The sequence below is a fragment of the Schistocerca nitens genome, chromosome 2 (assembly GCF_023898315.1).
Source record: "Schistocerca nitens isolate TAMUIC-IGC-003100 chromosome 2, iqSchNite1.1, whole genome shotgun sequence".
Lineage (NCBI taxonomy): Eukaryota > Metazoa > Arthropoda > Insecta > Orthoptera > Acrididae > Schistocerca > Schistocerca nitens.
In genome coordinates, this window is record NC_064615.1 from 36,400,027 (window position 1) to 36,423,764 (window position 23,738).

Sequence of the window (23,738 nt, forward strand, 5' to 3'; positions counted from 1 at the left end):
GTGGTTGTACCTATGGTACGGCTATCTGTATCGCTGAGGCATGCAAGCCTCCCCACCAACGGCAAGGTCCATGGTTCATGGGGGGGGGGGGGGGGGCAGATAACGTTATCAATTTTTTAACAAACGTAAAACAACACTCTGAGGCACAATAGAAAATAAAGAGGGGATAATGCTATTTGGTGAAGACATGGTGAGGAGATGGAAAGAATACATAGCAGAGTTGTATGCCGGAACACCTCTTTCAGAGGAAGAGAAGAGCAAGTAGACAAAGATGACAAGGGAGATGACATTCTGCAAGAAGAATTTGACACAGCTCTAAAAGAACTACGGGACAAAAAAGCAATGGGTATTGATGACATTCCTGCAGAGCTAATAAAGAATGCTGGCATTCTTTATAACGTTATCAAATGCCTTTTCCATGTCTACAAAGGCAACATAAGTTGGGTTATTTTTCTGTAATTGCTTTTCGATAATGAGTCTTAGTGCCAGAATCGCCTCTCTTGTTCCCAATCTCCTTCTGATTGGTTGGTTGGTTTGGGGAAGGAGACCAGACAGCGAGGTCATCGGTCTCATCGGATTAGGGAAGGACGGGGAAGGAAGTCGGCCGTGCCCCTTGAAAGGAACCATCCCGGCATTTGCCTTGAGCGATTTAGGGAAATCATGGAAAACCTAAATCAGGATGGCCGGACGCGGGATTGAACTGTCGTCTTCCCGAATGCGAGTCCAGTGTCTAACCACTGCGCCACCTCGCTCAGTTATCCCCTTCTGAAGCCAAACTGATCTTCACTCAGCATATCCTCCACCTTCTCTTCAGAACTATTTTTATGAGAATTTTTGATGCATCTGATATTAGGCTTAGAGTTCAGTAGTGTTCACATTTTGTAGCTGCTGCCTTCTTTGGTATAGGAACAATGATACATATCTGGAAGTCTGTTGGTATTTCTCCTGTGTTATACATGGACCTAATAAGTTTAAGCAGCATCATTTTCATACTGTCACCAGCATTCTTTATTAGCTCTGCAGGGGTGTCATCAATACCCATTGCTTTTTTGTCCCGTAGTTCTTTTAGAGCTCTGTCAAATTCTTCTTGCAGAATGTCATCTCCCTTGTCATCTTTGTCGACTTGCTCTTCTCTTCCTATTACTTCCTCTGAATGAGGTGTTCCGCCATAAAACTCCACTATGTATTCTTTCCATCTCCTCACCATGTCTTCACCAAATAGCATTATCCCCTCTTTATTTTCTATTGTGCCTGAGAGTGTTGTTTTACGTTTGTTAAAAAATTGATTTGCTGTTCTGTAGGCAAAATCAGTTCTTCCGTTTTGCAATTTTTCTTCCACTTCTCTGCACATTTCTTCAAGATAATTTTCTTTTGCTTTCCGAGCTTCTCTATTAACTAAATTCCTTAGTCTTCTGTATAATCTCCTGTTTTCTATAAGCTCAATAATATCTGCTGTAATCCATTCCCTCTTGTTGTTGGGTTCAGTTCTTCCAACTATCTTCTCTGCTGCTTTGTATATACCAGATTTAATTTGATCCCAGTCTTCATTTACTCCACCATGTTCAAAATTCTTAGCTAGGTTATCTGTTTCATGAGCATAGCGCTTTGCCAGTCGCTTAGTTTTCAGTTTTTCTAGTTCCCATTTAAGTTTTACTGCTTCTTCTTCAAATGTTTGAATCCAGTGAACTTTTCATCAGGACCAGGTTATGATCACTGCCTATGTCTGCAGATGGATAGCTCCTGCAATCTTTCATCTGGTTCCTAAAACGTGCCTTCACTAGAATGTGATCAATCTGTTGTCTCCTCAGGTCTCCAGGGGCCTTCCATGTGTATCTTCTTCATTTGTGATGTTGGGAAAGTGTGTTTGCAACAACTAATTGGTTCCTCGAGCAGAACTCGATAAGCTGATCTCCTCTTTCATTTCTTCTTCCAAGTCCATATTTGCCAACAATTCCTTCCTCCGGTTCTTCACCCACAATCACGTTCCAGTCTCCCATGGCTATCAGGTTTTCATCTCCCTTAACATTTCTCATCACATTACTTATTTCTTCGTATATTTCGTCAATGACTGCATCTTCTTCTTTGGATGTTGGCATGTATATTTCTATTATCACAGTTTACTTTGGTTTAGTTTCAAGTTGGACTAGTATTATTTGAGAGCTATATTGCACATATTCCTTGACACGTGAGCCATAGTTTTTCCTCAAAATTATTCCAACTGCTCCCATACCTGGTCTATCTTGGTCAGTTCCGGTGTGAATGACTATTCTCCAGACCAGAAATCACCTAGCTGGGGTCATCTCATCTCCGATATGCCTAGGATATTGATTTCCAGTCGTTCCATTTCAAGTTTAACATTTTCTAGCTTGCCACACTGAAGCAGTGTTCTCACATTCCAAGTGGCTATGTTCAAATTGGGATTCTTTTCCTTCACGTTGTCTGTATCCTTTGCAGTACCCACCCGGAGATCCGATTGGGGGACTATTTTATCTCTGGAAAATTTGCAGAAGATACTGACATTGTTTACTGCTTATCTGCTATACCGTTGATAAATAAGGTCAGGCCTGGTTGCAGCCCCCCATGAACCATGGACCTTGCCGTTGGTGGGGAGGCTTGCGTGCCTCGGCGATACAGATGGCCGTACCGTAGGTGCAACCACAACGGAGGGGTATCTGTTGAGAGGCCAGGCAAACGTGTGGTTCCTGAAGAGGGGCAGCAGCCTTTTCAGTAGTTGCAGGGGCAACAGTCTGGATGATTGACTGATCTGGCCTTGTAACATTAACCAAAATGGCATTGCTGTGCTGGTACTGCGAACGGATGAAAGCAAGGGGAAACTACAGCCGTAATTTTTCCCGAGGACATGCAGCTTTACTGTATGATTTAATGATGATGGCGTCCTCTTGGGTAAAATATTCCGGAGGTAAAATAGACCCCCATTCGGATCTCCGGGCGGGGACTACTCAAGAGGAAGTCGTTATCAGGAGAAAGAAAATTGGCGTTCTATGGATCGGAGCGTGGAATGTCAGATCCCTTAATCGGGCAGGTAGGTTAGAAAATTTGAAAAGGGGAATGGATAGGTTAAAGTTAGATATAGTGGGAATTAGTGAAGTTCGGTGGCAGGAGGAACAAGACTTTTGGTCAGGTGATTACAGGGTTCTAAATACAAAATCAAATAGGGGTAATGCAGGAGTAGGTTTAATAATGAATAGGAAAATAGGAATGCGGGTAAGCTACTACAAACAGCATAGTGAATGCATTATTGTGGCCAAGATAGACACAAAGCTCATGCCTACTACAGTAGTACAAGTTTATATGCCAACTAGCTCTGCAGATGATGAAGAAATTGATGAAATGTATGACGAGATAAAAGAAATTATTCAGGTAGTGAAGGGAGACGAAAATTTAATAGTCATGGGTGACTGGAATTCGTCAGTAGGAAAAGGGAGAGAAGGAAACATAGTAGGTGAATATGGAGTGGGGGGAAGAAATGAAAGAGGAAGCTGCCTTGTAGAATTTTGCACAGAGCACAACTTAATCATAGCTAACACTTCGTTCAAGAATCATAAAACAAGGCTGTATACCTGGAAGAATCCTGGAGATACTAAAAGGTATCAGTTAGATTATATAATGGTAAGACAGAGATTTAGGAACCAGGTTTTAAATTGTAAGACATTTCCAGGGGCAGATGTGGATTCTGACCACAATCTATTGGTTATGAACTGCAGATTGAAACTGAAGAAACTGCAAAAATGTGGGAAATTAAGGAGATGGGACCTGGATAAACTGAAAGAACCAGAGGTTGTAGAGAGTTTCAGGGAGAGCATAAGGGAACAATTGACAGGAATGGGGGAAAGAAATACAGTAGAAGAAGAATGGGTAGCTCTGAGGGATGAAGTAGTGAAGGCAGCAGACGATCAAGTAGGTGAAAAGACGAGGGCTAATAGAAATCCTTGGGTAACAGAAGAAATATTGAATTTAATTGATGAAAGGAGAAAATATAAAAATGCAGTAAATGAAGCAGGCAAAAAGGAATACAAACGTCTCCAAAATGAGATCGACAGGAAGTGCAAAATGGCTAAGCAGGGATGGCTAGAGGACAAATGTAAGGATGTAGAGGCTTGTCTCACTTGGGGTAAGATAGATACTGCCTACAGGAAAATTAAAGATACCTTTGGAGAAAAGAGAGCCACTTGTATGAATATCAAGAGCTCAGATGAAAACCCAGTTCTAAGCAAAGAAGGGAAAGCAGAAAGATGGAAGGAGTACATAGAGGGTTTATACAAGGGCGATGTACTTGAGGACAATATTATGGAAATGGAAGAGGATGTAGATGAAGATGAAATGGGAGATAAGATACTGCGTGAAGAGTTTGACAGAGCACTGAAAGACTTGAGTCGAAACAAGGACCCGGGAATAGACAACATTCCATTAGAACTACTGATGGCCTTGGGAGAGCCAGTCATGACAAAACTCTACCATCTGGTGAGCAAGCATTTGTAGACTTAGAGAAAGCTTTTGACAATGTTAACTGGAATACTCTCTTTCAAATTCTGAAGGTGGCAGGGGTAAAATACAGGGAGCGAAAGGCTATTTACAATTTGTATAGAAACCAGATGGCAGTTATAAGAGTTGAGGGGCATGAAAAGGAAGCAGTGGTTGGGAAAGGAGTGAGACAGGGTTGTAGCCTGTCCCCGATGTTATTCAATCTGTATATTGAGCAAGCAGTAAAGGAAACAAAAGAAAAATTCAGAGTAGGTATTAAAATTCATGCAGAAGAAGTAAAAATTTTGAGGTTCGCCAATGACATTGTAATTATGTCAGAGACAGCAAAGGACTTGGAAGAGCATTTGAACGGAATGAACAGTGTCTTGAAAGGAGGATATAAGATGTACATCAACAAAAGCAAAACAAGGATAATGGAATGTAGTAAAATTAAATCGGGAGATGCTGAGGGAATTAGATTAGGAAATGAGACACTTAAAGTAGTAAAGGAGTTTTGCTATTTAGGGAGTAAAATAACTGATGTTGGTCGAAGTAGAGAGGATATAAAATGTAGACTGGCAATGGCAAGAAAAGCGTTTCTGAAGAAGAGAAATTTGTTAACATCGAGTATAGATTTAAGTGTCAGGAAGTCTTTTCTGAAAGTATTTGTATGGAGTGTAGCCATGTATGGAAGTGAAACATGGACGGTAAATAGTTTGGACAAGAAGAGAATAGAAGCTTTGAAATGTGGTGCTACAGAAGAACGCGGAAGATTAGATGGGTAGATCACATAACTAATGAGGAGGTACTGAATAGAATTGGGGAGAAGAGGAGCTTGTGGCACAACTTGACTAGAAGAAGGGATCGATTGGTAGGACACGTTCTGAGACATCGAGGGATAACCAGTTTAGTATTGGAGGGCAGCGTGGAGGGTAAAAATCGTAGAGAGAGACCAAGAGATGAATACACTAAGCAGATTCAGAAGGATGTAGGCTGTAGTAGGTACTGGGAGATGATGAAGCTTGGACAGGATAGAGTAGCATGGAGAGCTGCATCAAACCAGTCTCAGGACTGAAGACCACAACAACCTGGTTGCAGCTACAAGGACTCAAATATTTCCATTGTGTGTGGATTGTCTAACTAGTTGTTCAAGGCAGTTTTCGGAAAACATGCTGAAAAGTATTTCACAATAATATCTGTTGTGCTACCTGCCATAGATGTCCCACTCTGAACTCTGTAGATTAAAATCTCTTCCTACTAATATTGCATGATCTGGGTTTTACCACACTAATGAGCATTGAGTTTACTTAAATGATGCAACAACTGATACAATGGGATCACGTGACTGGTAAAAACGTAATTAACTTGAGTTCACCTAGACCTGCTACTTATGTCCAGGCAATTCAGTCAGGCTCAATTTCAACCTTGGTAGACAATATTTTTGTCAACAGCGATGAATGATCTCGCTCCTGTGCTGTCTAATCTGTCTTTTTAGTATACGTTATCTGCTGCTCTAAATATTTTGGAGCACTCTTTACAATGTTACAACTACCATTTCAACACAAATCACATGTTTACAAACACAATTACATAAAAACTTCCTGGCAGATTAAAACTGTGTGCCCGACCGAGACTCGAACTCGGGACCTTTGCCTTTCGCGGGCAAGTGCTCTACCACTGAGCTACCGAAGCACGACTCATGACCGGTACTCACAGCTTTACTTCTGCCAGTACCTCGTCTCCTACCTTCCAAACTTTACAGAAGCTCTCCTGCTGCAGAGTGAAAATCTCATTCTGGAAACATCCCCCAGGCTGTGGCTAAGCCATGTCTCCGCAATATCCTTTCTTTCAGGAGTGCTAGTTCTGCAAGGTTCGCAGGAGAGCTTCTGTAAAGTTTGGAAGGTAGGAGATGAGGTACTGGCAGAAGTAAAGCTGTGAGTACCGGTCGTGAGTCGTGCTTCGGTAGCTCAGTGGTAGAGCACTTGCCTGCAAAAGGCAAAGGTCCCGAGTTCGAGTCTCGGTCGGGCACACAGTTTTAATCTGCCAGGAAGTTTCATATCAGCGCACACTCCGCTGCAGAGTGAAAATCTCATTCTGGAAACATCCCCCAGGCTGTGGCTAAGCCATGTCTCCGCAATATCCTTTCTTTCAGGAGTGCTAGTTCTGCAAGTTTCGCAGGAGAGCTTCTGTAAAGTTTGGAAGGTAGGAGACGAGGTACTGGCAGAAGTAAAGCTGTGAGTACCGGTCGTGAGTCGTGCTTCGGTAGCTCAGTGGTAGAGCACTTGCCCGTGAAAGGCAAAGGTCCCGAGTTCGAGTCTCGGTCGGGCACACAGTTTTAATCTGCCAGGAAGTTTCATATCAGCGCACACTCCGCTGCAGAGTGAAAATCTCATTCTGGACAATTACATAACTTAACACACTTTACACTACACAAATTTTCGTTAATTATGAGCAGCAAAAGCAAGGCCTACAGGTTAGCACTTCAGGTGTAAAATATAATGGAAAAAGTTATTGAATTCCGCTTACAACAAGAACTTAGCACTCAATCAACTGCAGTATGCATTACATTATCTTTATCGCAACAGAATGTAGCTTTATTGTATGCAAACTGCTCATAAACAAATGACTAGGTCGAAAGATTCTAAATCAAGCAGATTATGATTTACTCTTCTTTCTGGAAATAAAACTCAACAACAAATGATTAAATTGTTAGAAAGAAAAACAGAACAATTAAGTGGTATTGTTTAAGTTAAATGTGCCAGAATGTAAAGAAGCTTACTATTAAAACGTGACCTTAGGATCTTTCACATTTTCTGGACTAATACGTAAAGGAAAGTGATACATGTAACAGAAAGCTTAGAAAAATGCACTGATGCGTGTATTGACTGAGTAATTTGTACTGAACTACCTGCTATTACAATCTAAACAACTTATCTTTCAACGAGGCATGTTTTTTGAAGTAAGTTAAATGTGCCAGAATGTAAAGAAGCTTACTATTATAACGTGACCTTAGGATCTTTCACATTTTCTGGACTAATACGTAAAGGAAAGTGATACATGTAACAGAAAGCTTAGAAAAATGCACTGATGCGTGTATTGACTGAGTAATTTGTACTGAACTACCTGCTATTACAATCTAAACAACTTATCTTTCAACGAGGCATGTTTTTTGAAGTAAGTACTGTTTTGAAACTAAAAAAAGATGTGCTAAGATACCTCAATAATTTTATTTTTACATGAAAGCCTGTACCTTAATCTACGCACTAACACCGTTACAGTCCGATTCCAGTTGTGTACCAAGTGTTTAAGATGACTCCGATAATCGTGAATCCTGCTGACTGTGAAGTACGGGCTGTTATAAGATTTCTTAATGCTAAAGGCCTAAAAGCGATCGATATTCATCGTGAGATCTGTGCAGTTTATGGAGAAAACATTATGAGTGATGGAATGGTAAGAAAGTGGGTGAGAGCATTTAAAGATGGCCGGGTGTTCTTCGATCATTAATGAAAGTTTGGTGCAGGAAGTGGACAATATGGTGAGAGAAAACAGATGCTTTACGATTTCCTCCTTGCGGGATGACTTTCCTAATGTTTCTCGTAGTGTTTTGCATGGCATTGTGACCGACCACTTGTATTACCGAAAATTGTGTGCACGTTGGGTAGCAGAAATGTTGACGGATGTGCACAAAACGAAACGTTTAGACAGTGCTTTGACTTTCCTTGAACGGTACCACAATGACAGTGATGATTTCTTAAGCCAAATTGTTACGGGCAATGGAACATGGGTGGCCTACGTCACACCAGAATCAAAGCAACAGTTCATGAAAGTTGAGCAAAGGCATTGTTTTGCTGCAAGACAATGCCCGTCCGCATGTGGCGAATCAGACCAAAGATCTCATCACATCTTTTCGATGGGGAACTCTAGATCATCCTCCGTACAGCCCCGATCTTGCGCCCAGTGACTACCATCTGTTCCTGCACTTGAAGAAACACCTGGGAGGTCAGCGTCTTCAAGAAGATGACGAAGTCAAAACAGTGGTGATGCAGTGGTTAACAAGTCAGGCAGCAGACTTCTATGAGGAGGGTATTGAAAAACTGGTACAACGTTATGACAAGTGCCTCAATATTGACAGAAATTATGTAGAAAAGTAGATTAAGGTACAGGCTTTCAGGTGAAAATAAAATTATTGAAATATCTTAGCACATATTTTTTTTAATTTCATTACAGTACTTACTTAAAAAAACACGCCTCGTATGTCGAAATAGTGAAAACACCTAAACAGATCACAGTGGGTAGCGATCGGACTAGCAAACTCAAATTGAGGCCTGCAGTGGAACAATCTACCACTCAGGAAAGCCAATCAGCAAATGTACTAGCAGCACTCTTTAAAAAACTAGAATTGATGTCTTCAATAATGACCATGGTTTTAAGCCGTGTAAGAGAAATTTGAGTGTAGATCTGGAAGGTGCCCTGATAACAGAGCTCATGGATGGAACAAGTGACACCTCAAGTGTCCCATGCATCATGCCAGTTTCTCTGCTGCCACCACACCTCGAGGCAGCAGTCTGCAGGTGGCTGACCATGGCAATAAGCATCTTCAACTGTTCGCAAACTGCGATCAGCTGCTCCTGTGTGTGCTCACATAAATCCTACTATCTAGGAACAGAAACCCCGTCATCAGACCTTGAAGACCATGGAATGGTCTCCCGACTGTTGTGTTGTCCTCAGTCGTTTATCACTGGATGTGGTATGGGGTCAGCATATTGCACTCCCAGCCATTGTTGATGATGAGACCTTGGAGTTGTCATCTCTCAATCATGTAGCTCCTCAGTTGGCATCAAGAGGCTGAGTGTATCCTGGTCCAGTCCTCCCACCAAGGAAAAATTCCTGGCAGTTCATGGAATCGAATCTGGGTCCCCACATGAGGGTCTCTTGAGTTGACCACTCTACTGCACGGGTGGACTATCCTACTATCTTAAGAATTAAAATATGAAAACAAATCGAGACACTAAAAATGTAACTTGCTACTTAGTGACCTGGTGCTTCACCATTGGAGGCAGATGGCTGACTGAGCTGTTGTGAATGGTCATTGGCCATAAAAAAATTTACTATTGTGCTACAGACTGCATGAACCTACATGTTACCGTTGCTAAAACGCGATACTACACATGCCAAATACAAAAATATACAAGGAATTTAAGTTACACTATGAAAGCACCAAAAACATATAAAGAATTTAAGAATTAAAGTATGAAAACAAACAAAAAAGCTAATTATGTCACTTGCCAGTATTCTGATGTTTCACTAACGAATGATATATAAGGGGTTGATGTAGGACGTCTTACTGGGTTCTGCGGCAGAACTTTCATTTTGTTAGCATTAAAGAAGAGGAAATTGTGACTCCACAGTTTCATTGGAAAAAGTAATGATGTGAAGTCATGGTATGAAGTTAATAACACTGCTGCAATAAATTAACAGATCTTACTGAGCGTCGAAGGACAGACTTGAGGGAGGTATAGCAGTTCCACCAAGGTAACTTTCATCTTATTCTGTGTGAAATCTAGTGAGTCAGCCAAACTTGCTGTTGACAAAGAAATTTAAAAAATGGTAAATGTGGGAAAAATCCAGCAATCAGATAGTGAGTACTGTAGCCCCACACATGCAGTAACAAAGCAGGATGGTATTGCCAAGATTGTATTGGATGCCAGAGAAATCAATAGGATCAACCCAAAAATTTGATTTAACAGCATCAAATATTTGATAGAAATCATATTTTGAATTTTCAAAAATCCCCACCATGAACCAAGGACCTTGCCGTTGGTGGGGAGTACTGCCTGCCTCACCGACACAGATAGCCATACCGTAGGTGCAACCACAGTGGAGCGGTATCTATTGAGAGACCGGACAAATGTGTGGTTTCTGAAGAGGGCAGCAGCAGCAGCAGCAGCCTTTTCAGTAGTTAAGGGGTAACAGTCTGGATGATTGACCGATCTGGCCTTGTAACATTAACCAAAATGGCCTTGCTGTGCTGGTACTGCAGCTGAAAGAAAGAGGAAACAACACCTGTAATTCTTCCCGAGGGCATGCAGCTCAATTGTATGGTTAAATAATGATGGCATCCTCTTGGGTAAAATATTTTGGACATAAAACAGTACACTATTCGGATTTCCGGGCAGGGACTACTCATGAGAACGTCATCATCAGGAGAAATAAAACTGGCATTCTACGGGTCAGAGTATGGAATGTCAGATCTCTTAATCGGGCAGGTAGGTTAGAAAATTTAAAAAGGGAAATGGATGGGTTAAAGTTAGATATAGTGGGAATTAGTGAAGTTTGGGGACACGAGGAACTTCCGGTCAGGTGAATATAAGGTTATAAGTACAAAAATTAAATAGGGGTAATGCAGGAGTAGATATAATAATGATTAAAAAATAGGGACACGGATAAGCTATTATGAACAGCAAAATTAACACATTATTGCACCCTGGTAAACATAAAGTACACACCCTCCGCAGATGAGAAGAAGATTGAGTAAATGTATGATGAGTTAAAAGAAATTATTCATATAGTTAAGGGAATCAAAAATTTAATAAGCATTGGGGGCTGGTATTCAGTAGTAGGAAAAAGAAGAGAAGGAGAAGTAGTAGGTGAATATGGACTCACGGAAAGGAATGAAAGAGGAAGCCACCTGGTAGAATTTTGCACAGAGCACAGTTTAAGCATAGCTAACACTTTGTTTAAGAATCATGAGAGAAGGTTGTGCATGTGGAAGAGACGTGGAGACACCAGAAGATTTCAGATTGATTGATTACATACTGGTTAGACAGAGTTTTAGGGACCAGGTTTTAAATTGTAAGACATTTCCACAGGAAGATGTGGACTCTGACCACAAATTATTGGTTATAAACTGTAGATTAAAACTGAAGAAACTGCAAAAAGGTAGGAAGTTAAGGAGATGGGACCTGGATAAACCGAAAGAACCAGAGGTTGTAGAAGGTTTCAGAGGGAGCAATAGGGAACACTTGACAAGAACAGGGGAAAAGAATACAATAGAAGAAGAATGGGTAGCTTTGAGAGATGAAATAGTGAAGGCAGCAGAGGATCACGTATGCAAAAAGTCGAGTAGAAATCCTTGGGTAACTCAACAGATACTGAATTTAATCTATGAAAGGAGAAAATGTAAACATGCAATAAATGAAGCAGGCGAAAGTGTCTAAAACACGAGATTGACAGGAAATGCAAAACGGCTAAACAGGAAAGGCAAGAGGACAAATGTAAGGATGTTGAAGCATATATCACTACGGGTAAGATAGAAACTGCCTACAGGTAAAGACCTTTGGACAAAAGGGTTTAACACACACACACACACACACACACACACAAGAGCTCAGATGGAAAACCAGTTCCAAGCAAAGAAGGGAAAAGGTGGAAGCAGTATATAGAGGGTCTATACAAGGGAGATGTCCTTGAGGGCAATAATATTATGGAAATTTAAGAGGACATAAAGGAAGATGAGAAGGGAGATATGATATTGCGTGAATAATTTGAGAAAGAACTGAAAGACTTAAGGGCACATTGTATGTGAAATTCGTTGAAATTTGACATTTTCTGTTTTCTACTCCATAATGTATTTTGGACTTTCCTGGACATTTTGATATATAAGACATTAAAATAACGTGAGACCTTCAAATAATATTTTGAATGTTGAAGTGTGACTGTCAAATTTCGTGGCTACGCATTTACTGCCACAGTTTAGCAGTCATATCTTGGGAACCACACAATCTAGAAGGCTGTGAATTGCTTTGTTTTGTGTCTACTGCTATGTCTCAGAAGTTGGCTTTACGGATAAACAAATCAGTCCTTTGTTTCTGATATTAGTTTTCACTGAAAGTAGTGTGATTATCAGCTATTTTTGTAGTAAGCTAACTTCTATTGCTTTTTATACGTAAATAAAATGACTAAGCGTAAAAGTAACTTCAAGAAATGCAAATTTGCAGGTAACAGATATGAGAGACCTGCATTTTCTTCTGAAATACTTGAAAATATGTGTGCTAACAGTGAAGGAAACCATGATTATGTTTCTGAAGTGACCACGCCCCCAGTGTATCCAAAAGGAAAGTAACTTCAGAAACAAGTGACAGTGGTAAAAGTATTGATATTATGGACAGTAATGGAGGTAGTCAAACCTATTTATAGAGATTTGGCAAATCCTGAGCTACTAAAGAAGTGTTTACTTGGGAAGACCCAGAATGTAATTGAGTCCCTCAATAACGTTGTGCGGTGCCGTGTACCTAAAAATGTATTTGTTGGCCTTGTGACTCTAAAGTTGGCAGTGTCTGATGCTGTAATAACTTTTAATGGTGGGAACTAAGAAAGACCTAGGGTTCTGGAGAACATACGGGTAAGATTTGGACAGAACACAGCTAAAGGACTGTGAGAACTGGATGAGCTTCGTGTATGTGGAGCAGAGGTAACTGCTCAGCAAATGACAAAAAGAAGAAAGAAAGTACAAGGAGAGGCAAGCACTGGGCTTTTGTGATGGTGAAGACGACACAGAATATGGGCCAGGGCAATTATAGTACATAAAAGACGCAGAAATGTAAGTCTGTAAAAAAAGTTTTAAACCTCAATACCTCTGAACCACATTTTTTGCAATAAATGACCCGTTTTCTAAAAAGTACTGATGGTAGAGACGTGAAATTTTCACAGCATGCCAAGTGTGAGATTCAACGCATTTGGAACTAGAATAATTAAAATATCCTGAGTTGTTTTGTTTTTGTGTTCATTTATTTACAAAATTCTTCAAAAAAATTGAGTGTTTAATAGGAGGGGGAGGGGGGAACAACAACATGCCCCACAATACAATTTCTAAAACGTTTCCAAGATAATGGGTCACAAAATTCGATAATTTAACTTTGGCGGCATAGGACATACAATGTTCAAATGTTCCCTTAATTTGAAACAAGGCCCTGGGAGTAGACAATATTCCATTAGAGTTACTGATAGCCTTGGGATAGCCAGGCATTACAAAACTCTTCCATCTGGTGAGCAGGCGGACGAAATACCCTCATACTTCAAGAAGAATACAATAATTCCAATATCAAAGAAAACAGGCGTTTACAGGTGTGAAAATTACCGAACTATCAGTTTAATAAGTCACCATTGCAAAATACTAACACGAATTTTTTACTGATGAATGGATAAACTGGTAGAAGCCAACCTCGGGGAAGATCAGTTCGGACACCGTAGAAATGTAGGAACACATGAGTCAATACTGACCCTATGACTGCTCACAGAAGATAAACCTACGTTTATAGCATTTTTAGATTTACAGAAAGCTTTTGACAATGATGGCTGAAATACACTATTTCAAATTCTAAAAGTGGCAGGGATAAATACAGGGAGCGGAGCAATTTACAATTTGTACAGAAACTAGATGGCAATTATAAGAGTACTGAGAGGACAAGGGCAATTTACTTGAGGACAATTACGAAAATGGAAGAGGATGTAGATGAAGATGAATTGGAGATATAATACTGCGTGAAGAGTTTGACAGAGCACTGAAAGACCCGAGTCGAAACAAGGCCCCGGGAGTAGACAACATTCCTTTAGAACTACTGACAGCCTTGGGAGAGCCAGTCCTGACAAAACTCGACCATCCAGTGAGCAAGATGTATGAAACGGGCGAATACCCTCAGACTTCAAGAAGAATATAATAATTCCAATCCCAAAGAAAGCAGGTGTTAACAAATGTGAAAATTACTGAACTATCAGTTTAATAAATCACGGCTGCAAAATACTAATGTGGATTCTTTACAGATGAATGGAAAAACTAGTAGACGCCGAACTCGGGGAAGATCAGTTTGGATTCCGTAGAAATATTGGGACACGTGAGGCAATACTGACCCTACGACTTATCTAAGAAGCTAGATTAAGGAAAGGCAAACCTACGTTTCTAGCATTTGTAGACTTAGAGGAAGCTTTTGACAATGTTGACTGGAATACGCTCTTTCAAATTCTGAAGGTGGCAGGGGTAAAATACAGGGAGCGAAGGGCTATTTACAATTTGTACAGAAACCAGATGGCAGTTATAAGAGTCGAGGGGCATGAAAGGGAAGCAGTGGTTGGGAAGGGAGTGAGACAGGGTTGTAGCCTCTCCCCGATGTTATTCAATCTGTATATTGAGCAAGCAGTGAAGGAAACAAAAGAAAAAATCGGAGTAGGTATTAAAATCCATGGAGAAGAAGTAAAAACATCGAGGTTCGCCGATGACATTGTAATTCTGTCAGAAACAGCAAAGGACTTGGAAGAGCAGTTGAAAGGAAGGGAGGATATAAGATGAACATCAACAAAAACAAAACGAGGATAATGGAATGTAGTCGAATTAAGTCGGGTGATGTTGAGGGTATTAGATTAGGAAATGAGACACTTAAAGTAGTAAAGGAGTTTTGCTACTTGGGGAGCAAAATAACTGATGATGGTCGAAGTAGAGAGGATATAAAATGTAGACTGGCAATGGCAAGGAAAGCGTTTCTGAAGAAGAGAAATTTGTTAACATCGAGTATAGATTTAAGTGTCAAGAAGTCATTTCTGAAAGTATTTGTATGGAGTGTAGCCATGTATGGAAGTGAAACATGGACGGTAAATAGTTTGGACAAGAAGAGAATAGAAGCTTTCGAAATGTGGTGCTACAGAAGAATGCTGAAGATTAGATGGGTAGATCACATAACTAATGAGGAGGTATTGAATAGGATTGGGGAGAAGAGAAGTTTGTGGCACAACTTGACCAGAAGAAGGGATCGGTTGGTAGGACATGTTCTGAGGCATCAAGGGATCACCAATTTAGTATTGGAGGGCAGCATGGAGGGTAAAAATCGTAGGGGGAGACCAAGAGATGAATACACTAAGCAGATTCAGAAGGATGTAGGTTGCAGTAGGTACTGGGAGATGAAGAAGCTTGCAGAGGATAGAGTAGCATGGAGAGCTGCATCAAACCAGTCTCAGGACTGAAGACCACAACAACAACTCATACTTAGTTGTATTCTTCAATTGTTTTAGGATGTTCCTTTTCTTACATCTCTTATAACACATTATAACTTAAACTGCCTGTAATACTTCTGCCAATATTCATCAATTCACCATAATTTTCAGACTAAGAAGAACTCATTATGAGCCTCCTACTACCAATGTAGGAAACTGTTGCCCTGATGACTAATTTATGTCAACTCTTCTTTCTTCCTGTCCCTCTCAAATGTTCAAGTATGTACAAGGTTCTCCCCTCCCCACAATAACTAACTCACTAAATGTTAAAAACAGTACAGCCTTATTGCTATTCTATTCTCTCTAAACCACCACACATTCTGCGGCAATAAACGACAATCATAAAGGATCGTTTTAACACTAGCAGTAGATGATACCACATTTTCGAAAATTAACGTAAGGGACCAATTTATCTCCTTATTTTGCCCAACACTTTGAACACATTCTCGACAACTGTGTATTTATATTCTGCAAAAGGGAACTAGTTCTTTGACATGTAAGTTGTCATAAATAGGATCCAATACGTTCTAGTCCCCCCCTCTTCCAGTTTCACCCTCAAATCAGTCAACAACCTGCTGTGCGTGTTCTGTTTGCTTTTCTTATAATCTCATTACTGCTTCCTTAATATGTATTCCTTTCCTTCTTAGTCTGATCTCTTTTTCAGTTCTCATCTTTCATTTATTTCATTTCTATGCTCTTTTTGGATACACACTCCTTGTTGAAAACTGAAAACACTTTGCAGATGTCCTTACACCATGACAGAAAAAAAAAGGGCGTACTTAATACAAGGGCGTGCTGAAAAGTAATGAGTGTGAAAATTTAGCATAAAAATCCTTTAAGCTTTTTGAATAAAAAAACAAACATTATTAAGATTCTACGCAATTATTCTTCATGTCTACATATATATTTCACAGTGTAGGCAGCCTGACGACAAACACATTTCTCCTATTGAGAGACCAGTTCCTTGATACTGTCACTGTAGAGTTTTTGAGTTTGCTGTCAGATAAACATCTCCACCTCTGCTTGCATAATATCGCCACTATTTAAGTCAAGTCCTTAAAAAATATTCTCTAAGTTTTGAAAACAGATGAAAATCAGATAGGGACAAGTCAGAACTATATGGAGGATGATCTATGACAGTGAACCCAAAGTGCCGGATTGTTGCAGATGTGAGCACGGACTGGCATTGTCGTGCTGAAGGAGATTGTGCTCCATGTGTGGACAACCTCTTCGAATTTGAAACTCGATTCCAGCATGCTGTTTCTCTCACACTGACATAACTACGTTGCACACCATGTTATAAGCTACAATTCTGAACCCACTACTAGCAGGGTGCCGCAAATGTGCTGACGCAAAGAATGAAGATGAAGAAAGTTAATAACATTTGTTTTATTCAAAAAGCTTTAAGAGTTTTCACTAAAAACTTCAGAGGCATCACTTTTCAGGAGGCCCTCCTACCTACAGCTTATTATCAAATAAACAAAGATTTAAATCTCTGGCAATAACACTTAACTTCTGCTTTTTAGTCTCTCATCCCATGCACTACACATTATTTTCATTTTTCTCATTCCTATGTTCATCCAGTAATGGATCAACTTTTCTGACATCAATTCTTACGCCTCTCCTACTAGTATTTCCTATCTATAAATTGATTCCTGATGACATACTCCTGATGTGAATGGATATCTTCAATAATCTCTCTTAATTACTTCTTGTACTGATTACATATTTCTAACTTGTGTCGGGAATCTCTCAAACTTAATCTTGCCTGGACATTTAAACTGATGGTACTATTTTACTGCCACTATCATACAAGCCAAAGTAAAGTGCACAGCATAACTGGTGCAGATAGGTGTAGAGGCGTTGGATGTAGTCACGGGAGGAAGGATGATTTGAGACAGGTGCACATTGATTATGAAGATCAATAGTTGTTAGTGAGAGAATAGATGACATTTCTGCCTACACATGGAATTATCAGTAATGGTCATGCAATATTTCTAATTACTCTAGTTTGATTGTCTGATAAACTGTGCATGCAACTGTAACTGATTTAACACAAGGTGAGAACAGTTTGTACACAGCAAAAACTTCACCTTAGAATGTTCATAAAAACACCCTGCAAAATGTAACTGCAACATATTTTGTTTGAACAAATTACTGTGAATGACTGTGTACGTTGACAGTATACAATTTCTATAAAAGTGAAGTTCAGCTATTACCAACTGAATGTGCTGGAAAGTCATTTATAAAAATGGAAAATTTGTCTCAGCTAAGAAATTGTTATTACAGCAATTGGGGGCCAGGGGGTGGGTGGGTGGGTGGGTGGGGGGGTGGAGAGGGTGGGTGGGTGCGGGGGTGGAGAGGGTGGGGGGGGGGAGGGAGGGAGGGAGAGAGAGAGAGAGAGAGAGAGAGAGAGAGAGAGAGAGAGAGAGAGAGAGAGACTGACTGCAGAATTTTATATTTCCTGTGAGTGATATGCCCAGAGGAAAGCTCAAAGTTATCAACAAAAAAGCTACCATACTTATTATAGGGCATAAAACTGTAAAAGTATATTGAAAGAAATTACATGCAATACACACAAAAAGGAAATGAGGTTTTGTTATTTCTCATATGTAGAAAAGCAAACCATACATACAACTTTGTGAAAAAAAAGCGAAATAAAAAAATACAAAAGCTTTTAACTTTTTAAGATTGCCACCTTAAGTCATTTAAATAAATGAATAAAATGCTTAAATTTACAGATGAGATAGTAAAATAATATTGAAGTATTCTAATGCCTTCATAAAATTTAGATAAGAGCATTGTAGCTTAACACAAAGGGAGCTTTACACTAAATTGCCAGTGGCACTGGCAACTCCAGTATATTTCAATATACAGATAAACAATCCTCATTTTATGAAGCAGCTGACAAATTAATACTACTCTCTGTACAGTACAGTTGTTTCATCATGCATTTCAGATGCAGTAAAAGAGGAGGAATGTATAAAGTAAGAGAAACTAACTGTCAGCAGAGTTGATGACCGTTGTTTCACTACTGCTGATGATGGTGGTCTTCATCACAACTGACTGCATCTCTGTTGTCCGGGAGTTCAGCTCCAGCCTCTCCGTTTTCAACTCTGTAACACGGCCATCCTCTGTGGCTGTGGATGTGCTGCAACATCACCAGCTACATACAAATCTGATACTATAATGTACAGCACTGTTTCTTATCATTTCAGAAAGTATTGTTTCACATAATGATGTGAGTTTTCAATGTGGTGTATTTCTTCCAAAGCCTATATGCAGTAAGAAATTATAAAAAAATTAGAATAATACATTAAGAACCTATGTCACCATTAATTTTATCACCAGATTTTTATTTTTTTTATTTTTATACTGCAGTACCAAAACTGAATTACAATCTGTGAGTGTGAGTTGTTCCAAGAATATATTTGAAGAAGTATGTACAGCAAACACTGTGCAGTAGTGGAAATAAGATAAACCCAAAGTTTATTTCATCAAATGCCTGCCAGTGAAGTAAAATGTTACCTGTCTGTCAGTTCATGATCAGTTTGGACCTTGTAGCACCCGATACAACATTCAATAGATTCCGATGCACTAACACAGTGCAGGAAGTAAGTTAACATCTTTTCATTCCAAAGGGCGTCTGAAATTGAGTGTCAATTTGAAATGGTGGATTTTGTAATTAAATGGCCATGGCACTGCTTAAAGAACCATTCAGATACAATGCACTCATGGAGTCAGCAGCATAATAGAATAAAAATCAACAGAGGATGATTTCTCCAGGGGCTGATGGTATGAGCATTGCTTACTGGCGGCCAAATTTGACTTTAGCTCTGAAATTTAACTCTGTTCATGATTCCACTCCATTGTGTGACACTAGGATTTGGTCCAATGAAGGAGGTTCAGTGTTGATCTAAATGCTTAGAAACAGTGCTAAAATTGGCTACTGACACAATTATTGAGCTTTGACATCAGTATTTACTACTGAAGATAAAGTGTTAGAAAGAAAAGTTAAACAAACGAGACACAACAAAGGCAACAAACTGATAAAAGTTACACAATGAAGAAGAACAGGTATGGATAAAAGTTGCTATTGATTTTAATTCACAGAATATAAGAGAACTTGTGACTGTAAATGTGTGAAAATGTGTTATGACAATATTAAGAAAAGGAATAAGAAAACATTCACAGATGAGAGGGTATAATTGTAAGATGCATTTGACATTCATTAAATTTCATGTGTATGTAAATTACATATGCTATGTAAACTGGAGCAAAAACAATTTCAAAACTTTTCAAAGTCGAAATGCATAAAGCTGGAAGCAGTAATTTTGTCAGGCCTACTGTTATTAGAAATGGGCAGAAGCTAAATGCAGGCCTGAAGCCCCAATTTACTCCTATTTCCCCACCACTACAATGATAATAGCGATCATCATCTCTGAGTTATATATGGTGAGATTGCATACATTTTAATACCCCCAGATACCTTTTTAGGGTTGTGTACCTCTGTAGGTAAAATGCAACCCTTAAAGGATCACTTTTTCAGTTTAAATTATTTCTATTACAACAGTGTTTCTGTCCTGTCAGCTGTGATTTTGAATTGTGCTAGGATTTTGTTGTCATTGAACCAGTGGTTCACTAAAGTGTACTGAAAATTGTTATATTGTCTTAATAATTGGGAAACTCGGCATTGCCAGGATGTTTAGGTACAGCTGTGCCCCAGATTCATAAGCATGAAATTTAATTTTGGCTTATGAAGCTTCTTTGCATACGTGTCAAGCATCATAGCTGGGGACATGAGCCAAGAGCTGGTTTGCTTCAGTAGTATGGAGAGAGTCGCATAGAGCTGGCCATGCAAAAATAACTGACACTAAGGTCCACACCCATAACACACAACGTGCTTAAACCCGCAAACAGAAAGACACAAGATGAAACTAAATTACAATATCTTTTTTCCTCTATGATCTGATCTTGATGAACTGAAGTCTATATGTTGCCCCAAGCTACACTTAAGTTACCTGTGAAAACCTAATGAAAATTTGCCCATAGTTTTGGATATTAGCACGTTTGGACACACACACACACAAAATGCTTTTGGCAGTTTTATTATTAGCACAGATATGATGGATACATCACATGTACCTGGATTACTGGTCAGTTAGACATAAGCATGAGTAGTTGGGTAGTGTTGTTAGTAGTTTATGTCTTGGTGACTGGATATAATTGGCAGTTAGAGAGCAAGGAGTAGTTAGCGGGTTATAACTTAAGTGTCTATCCTTGATAAGTCTCTTCTCTGTCTCTGTCTGCAACTCAACGTGTCATCTTTACAGTGAGTAGCCATCAATCCTTTCATAATATTGTTGATATTCCAACCAAGACCTTCCACTGTTTGATTTTTGCCTAACAGCCTTTCTTCCATCCCACAACCCAGTGGTGCTTACCTTTGTTACTATTCTTCAAAGAAATAGTCTACTCAGTGTCTTTCCTGTGTTATTTCATCACCTTCCACATGCCCTGACACTATAAACCGTCTCATATGCACACAACACACAACTATGTGACTGGGTGGACTGTTGATGCAGCACCTCATGCCCCAAATTCTTCCTGCTGATAATTATAACTATTCATATTATCATATTTCCTCCCTGATCCTCGTATAATTTCATGTTTTATTTTCCACATCTATCTCTGCCACAGGAACTTGTCATCCTCAACTTAACCAATCCCCCAACCCCCTTTCCTTATTCCAATATATGTGTGCTACCATGCCTCATCCATCTCCAGGTGTGTGTGTGTGTGTGTGTGTGTGTGTGGGTGGGTGGGTGGGGGGTGGGGGTGGGGGTGGGGGAGTGAGAAGTGCATATTTTTACATATTTGCAATTATGAAAAGGATCGATTGCTACTCACCGTAAAGACGAAACGTTAAGTTACAGACAAGCACAACGAAAAGAAAATTATACACTGAGCTTTCAGCCAAAGCCTTCTTCAGAAATGGAAGGAAGGACACACACACACACACACACACACACACACACACACACACACACACACACACACATTTACACAAGCACCATACCTGGTTGTGTGCATGTATGTGTGTTTTATTTTCTGAAGAAGTCTTTGGCTGAAAGCTCAGTGTGCAACAGTCTTTTTGTTGTGCGTCTGCAATTCAACATGCCATCTTTACATTCAGTAGCAATCTTTCCTTTTCCCACTATCCAGATCTCCTCACAGCCATCTAATGCCTTCATTTGCCCATTTCCTACCTCACTTCCTGTTTCCCAACTATATTCCTGTCATGATCGACCCCTACTCCTTCTTTCTGCACCAGTTCAGGAAAATATCCCGTTCTCTGGCTAAAGGCCATTTCAGTATCCTGTTCCTTAAATGCTGCCTAAACCATGGAATCACTCCAAATGGCCTAAACATAAAAATTCCTTTCTGTGAATCCCATCTCTTCTTTCACAATGACCTTCACCTTTTCAAATCCTGCCAACTCCTATCCCTTACAAACCTGGTACTGCAGAATCACACCTCGATGGCACGCGCATCCCAGAACTGCCTAAGCTGCCTCCACAAAATACTGCTACTGCGCAAGCCCTAGCACATTATCACATCTCTAAAATTGAATTCCTTGCACTACAGCACCTGGAAGAGACTCAAGACAACACCTTGGCAAGTTATCCAGCCTGCTGGCATCCAACTGATGCCTTGGAGCACCACTATCCATTCACATCCTACCCAAAGTGTTCTTCAACCCCTCACAGCACCCAAGACCTCCACTTGTCACGTCCCTCAAAACTCTCTACCAACACTCCACTAAACTCAGTTCATGCTGGAACAATCACTATTGCCAAGCTTTCCACCAAAAATCCTCAGCTCCACGGAAGTTTTAGTCTTATCTAAAGACCTCACCTTTAGACCTACATCCAAATTTAACCATGACAGACTTGTCAAAGACCTATTCTCCTTCCCCCGATCCCTGCAAAGGAAGCACTTCTTTGCTGCCAGTCGATCCAACTTACATTCAACATTAAAGTTGCCTTTCGCAGTTCATGCCACCACTCATGATCTTCCCCCCTTCCACTTAACTGTGCTCTGGTAGCCTTCGAGGAATTCATTATCTCCAACCTCACCTAACCATCCTTCCCTACATCACTTCCTAAGAACACCAATCTTTCAGCACAAGAAAGGAAAACCATACACAGCCTCAAAAACGATCCTGACCTAATCTTCCCTCCTGGAGTCAAGGGTTATATCATTGACATTGCAAATCACTTTGCCAATTGTCAGACTACTCCACCAATTAACTCTGTGAGAGAGATCCCATCCCATAAGTCTAACATAACCTCCAATAACCCTTAAAGCCTTAGCCCTTCCAAGAACTTCTACTCTGAATTCCTTCACCCCCCCCCCCCCCCCTCCTCCTATGACACCCTGTACATGTTCTCCAAAATCCACAAACCTAAGCATTCTGGACGTCCCACTGTAGATGATTATTGTGCTCCCACTGAAATAATTTCACCCCTCACTGAGCAACACCTCCAACCAATTGTCTGAAATCTAGACTCCCATGTTCAAGACATCAACCACACCTTTCACCAATTCTTCAACATCCCCGCCCCCTAACCTCCTGGATCCGTACTCATCACTGACATCACTTCTCTATACACCAACATCCCCCAGGCCCATGGTCTTGTTGCAATTCAACACTACCTCTCCCAATGTGGTACAGACTCAATCCCACTACCTCACTCCTCATATATATTACTAGCCTTATCCTAACATACAACTACTATTACTACTTTGGAGTGAAGGCATACCAACAAATTGGTGGCATAGCTATGGACACCTGCATGGCATCCTGCAATGCCAATCCGTTTATGGGCATCCAGAGGAAACTTTCCTAGCCCACCAAAACCCCAAACCCTTGGTCTGGTTTAGGTTTACTGATGGTATATTCATGTTCTGGACTCAGGGTCAAGAGACCTATTCCTCATTCCTTCACAACCTCAAAACCTCTCCCATATGCTTCTCCTGGTCCTCCTCAACCCAGTGTGCCTCCTCTCTGACGGCTCCATCTGCTCTTCTATCCACATTAAACCCACCAACAGTACATGCAATCCAACAGCTGTCATCCCATTAAAAAAAAATTCCCTTCCATACAGCCTGGCCAGCCAGGGGTGGCATATCTGCAGGGACAAGAACTCCCT

At 40.2% G+C, this 23,738-nt stretch overlaps 1 protein-coding gene and 1 non-coding gene across 8 annotated transcripts in view; one reads left to right on the plus strand and one right to left on the minus strand.

Moving 5' to 3' along the window:
* The window catches only part of LOC126235704 (lethal(2) giant larvae protein homolog 1), a 337,149-nt gene that overhangs the window by 68,088 nt on the left and 245,323 nt on the right, over window positions 1-23,738 (minus strand). For 4 of the 7 annotated variants that reach the window (XM_049944460.1, XM_049944459.1, XM_049944462.1 and 1 more), the window contains one exon: window positions 18,525-18,673. The exons of 1 other annotated variant lie outside the window; for it this stretch is intronic. In XM_049944460.1, the coding sequence (XP_049800417.1) occupies window positions 18,525-18,673 (149 nt within the window). The remainder of the gene's footprint in view (window positions 1-18,524; window positions 18,674-23,738) is intronic. 2 more of the 7 variants (XR_007544801.1, XM_049944463.1) reach the window with 1 other exon arrangement.
* Trnas-uga (transfer RNA serine (anticodon UGA)) lies at window positions 6,738-6,811 on the plus strand. The gene has a single exon. It is a non-coding gene; the product is annotated as a tRNA-Ser (tRNA).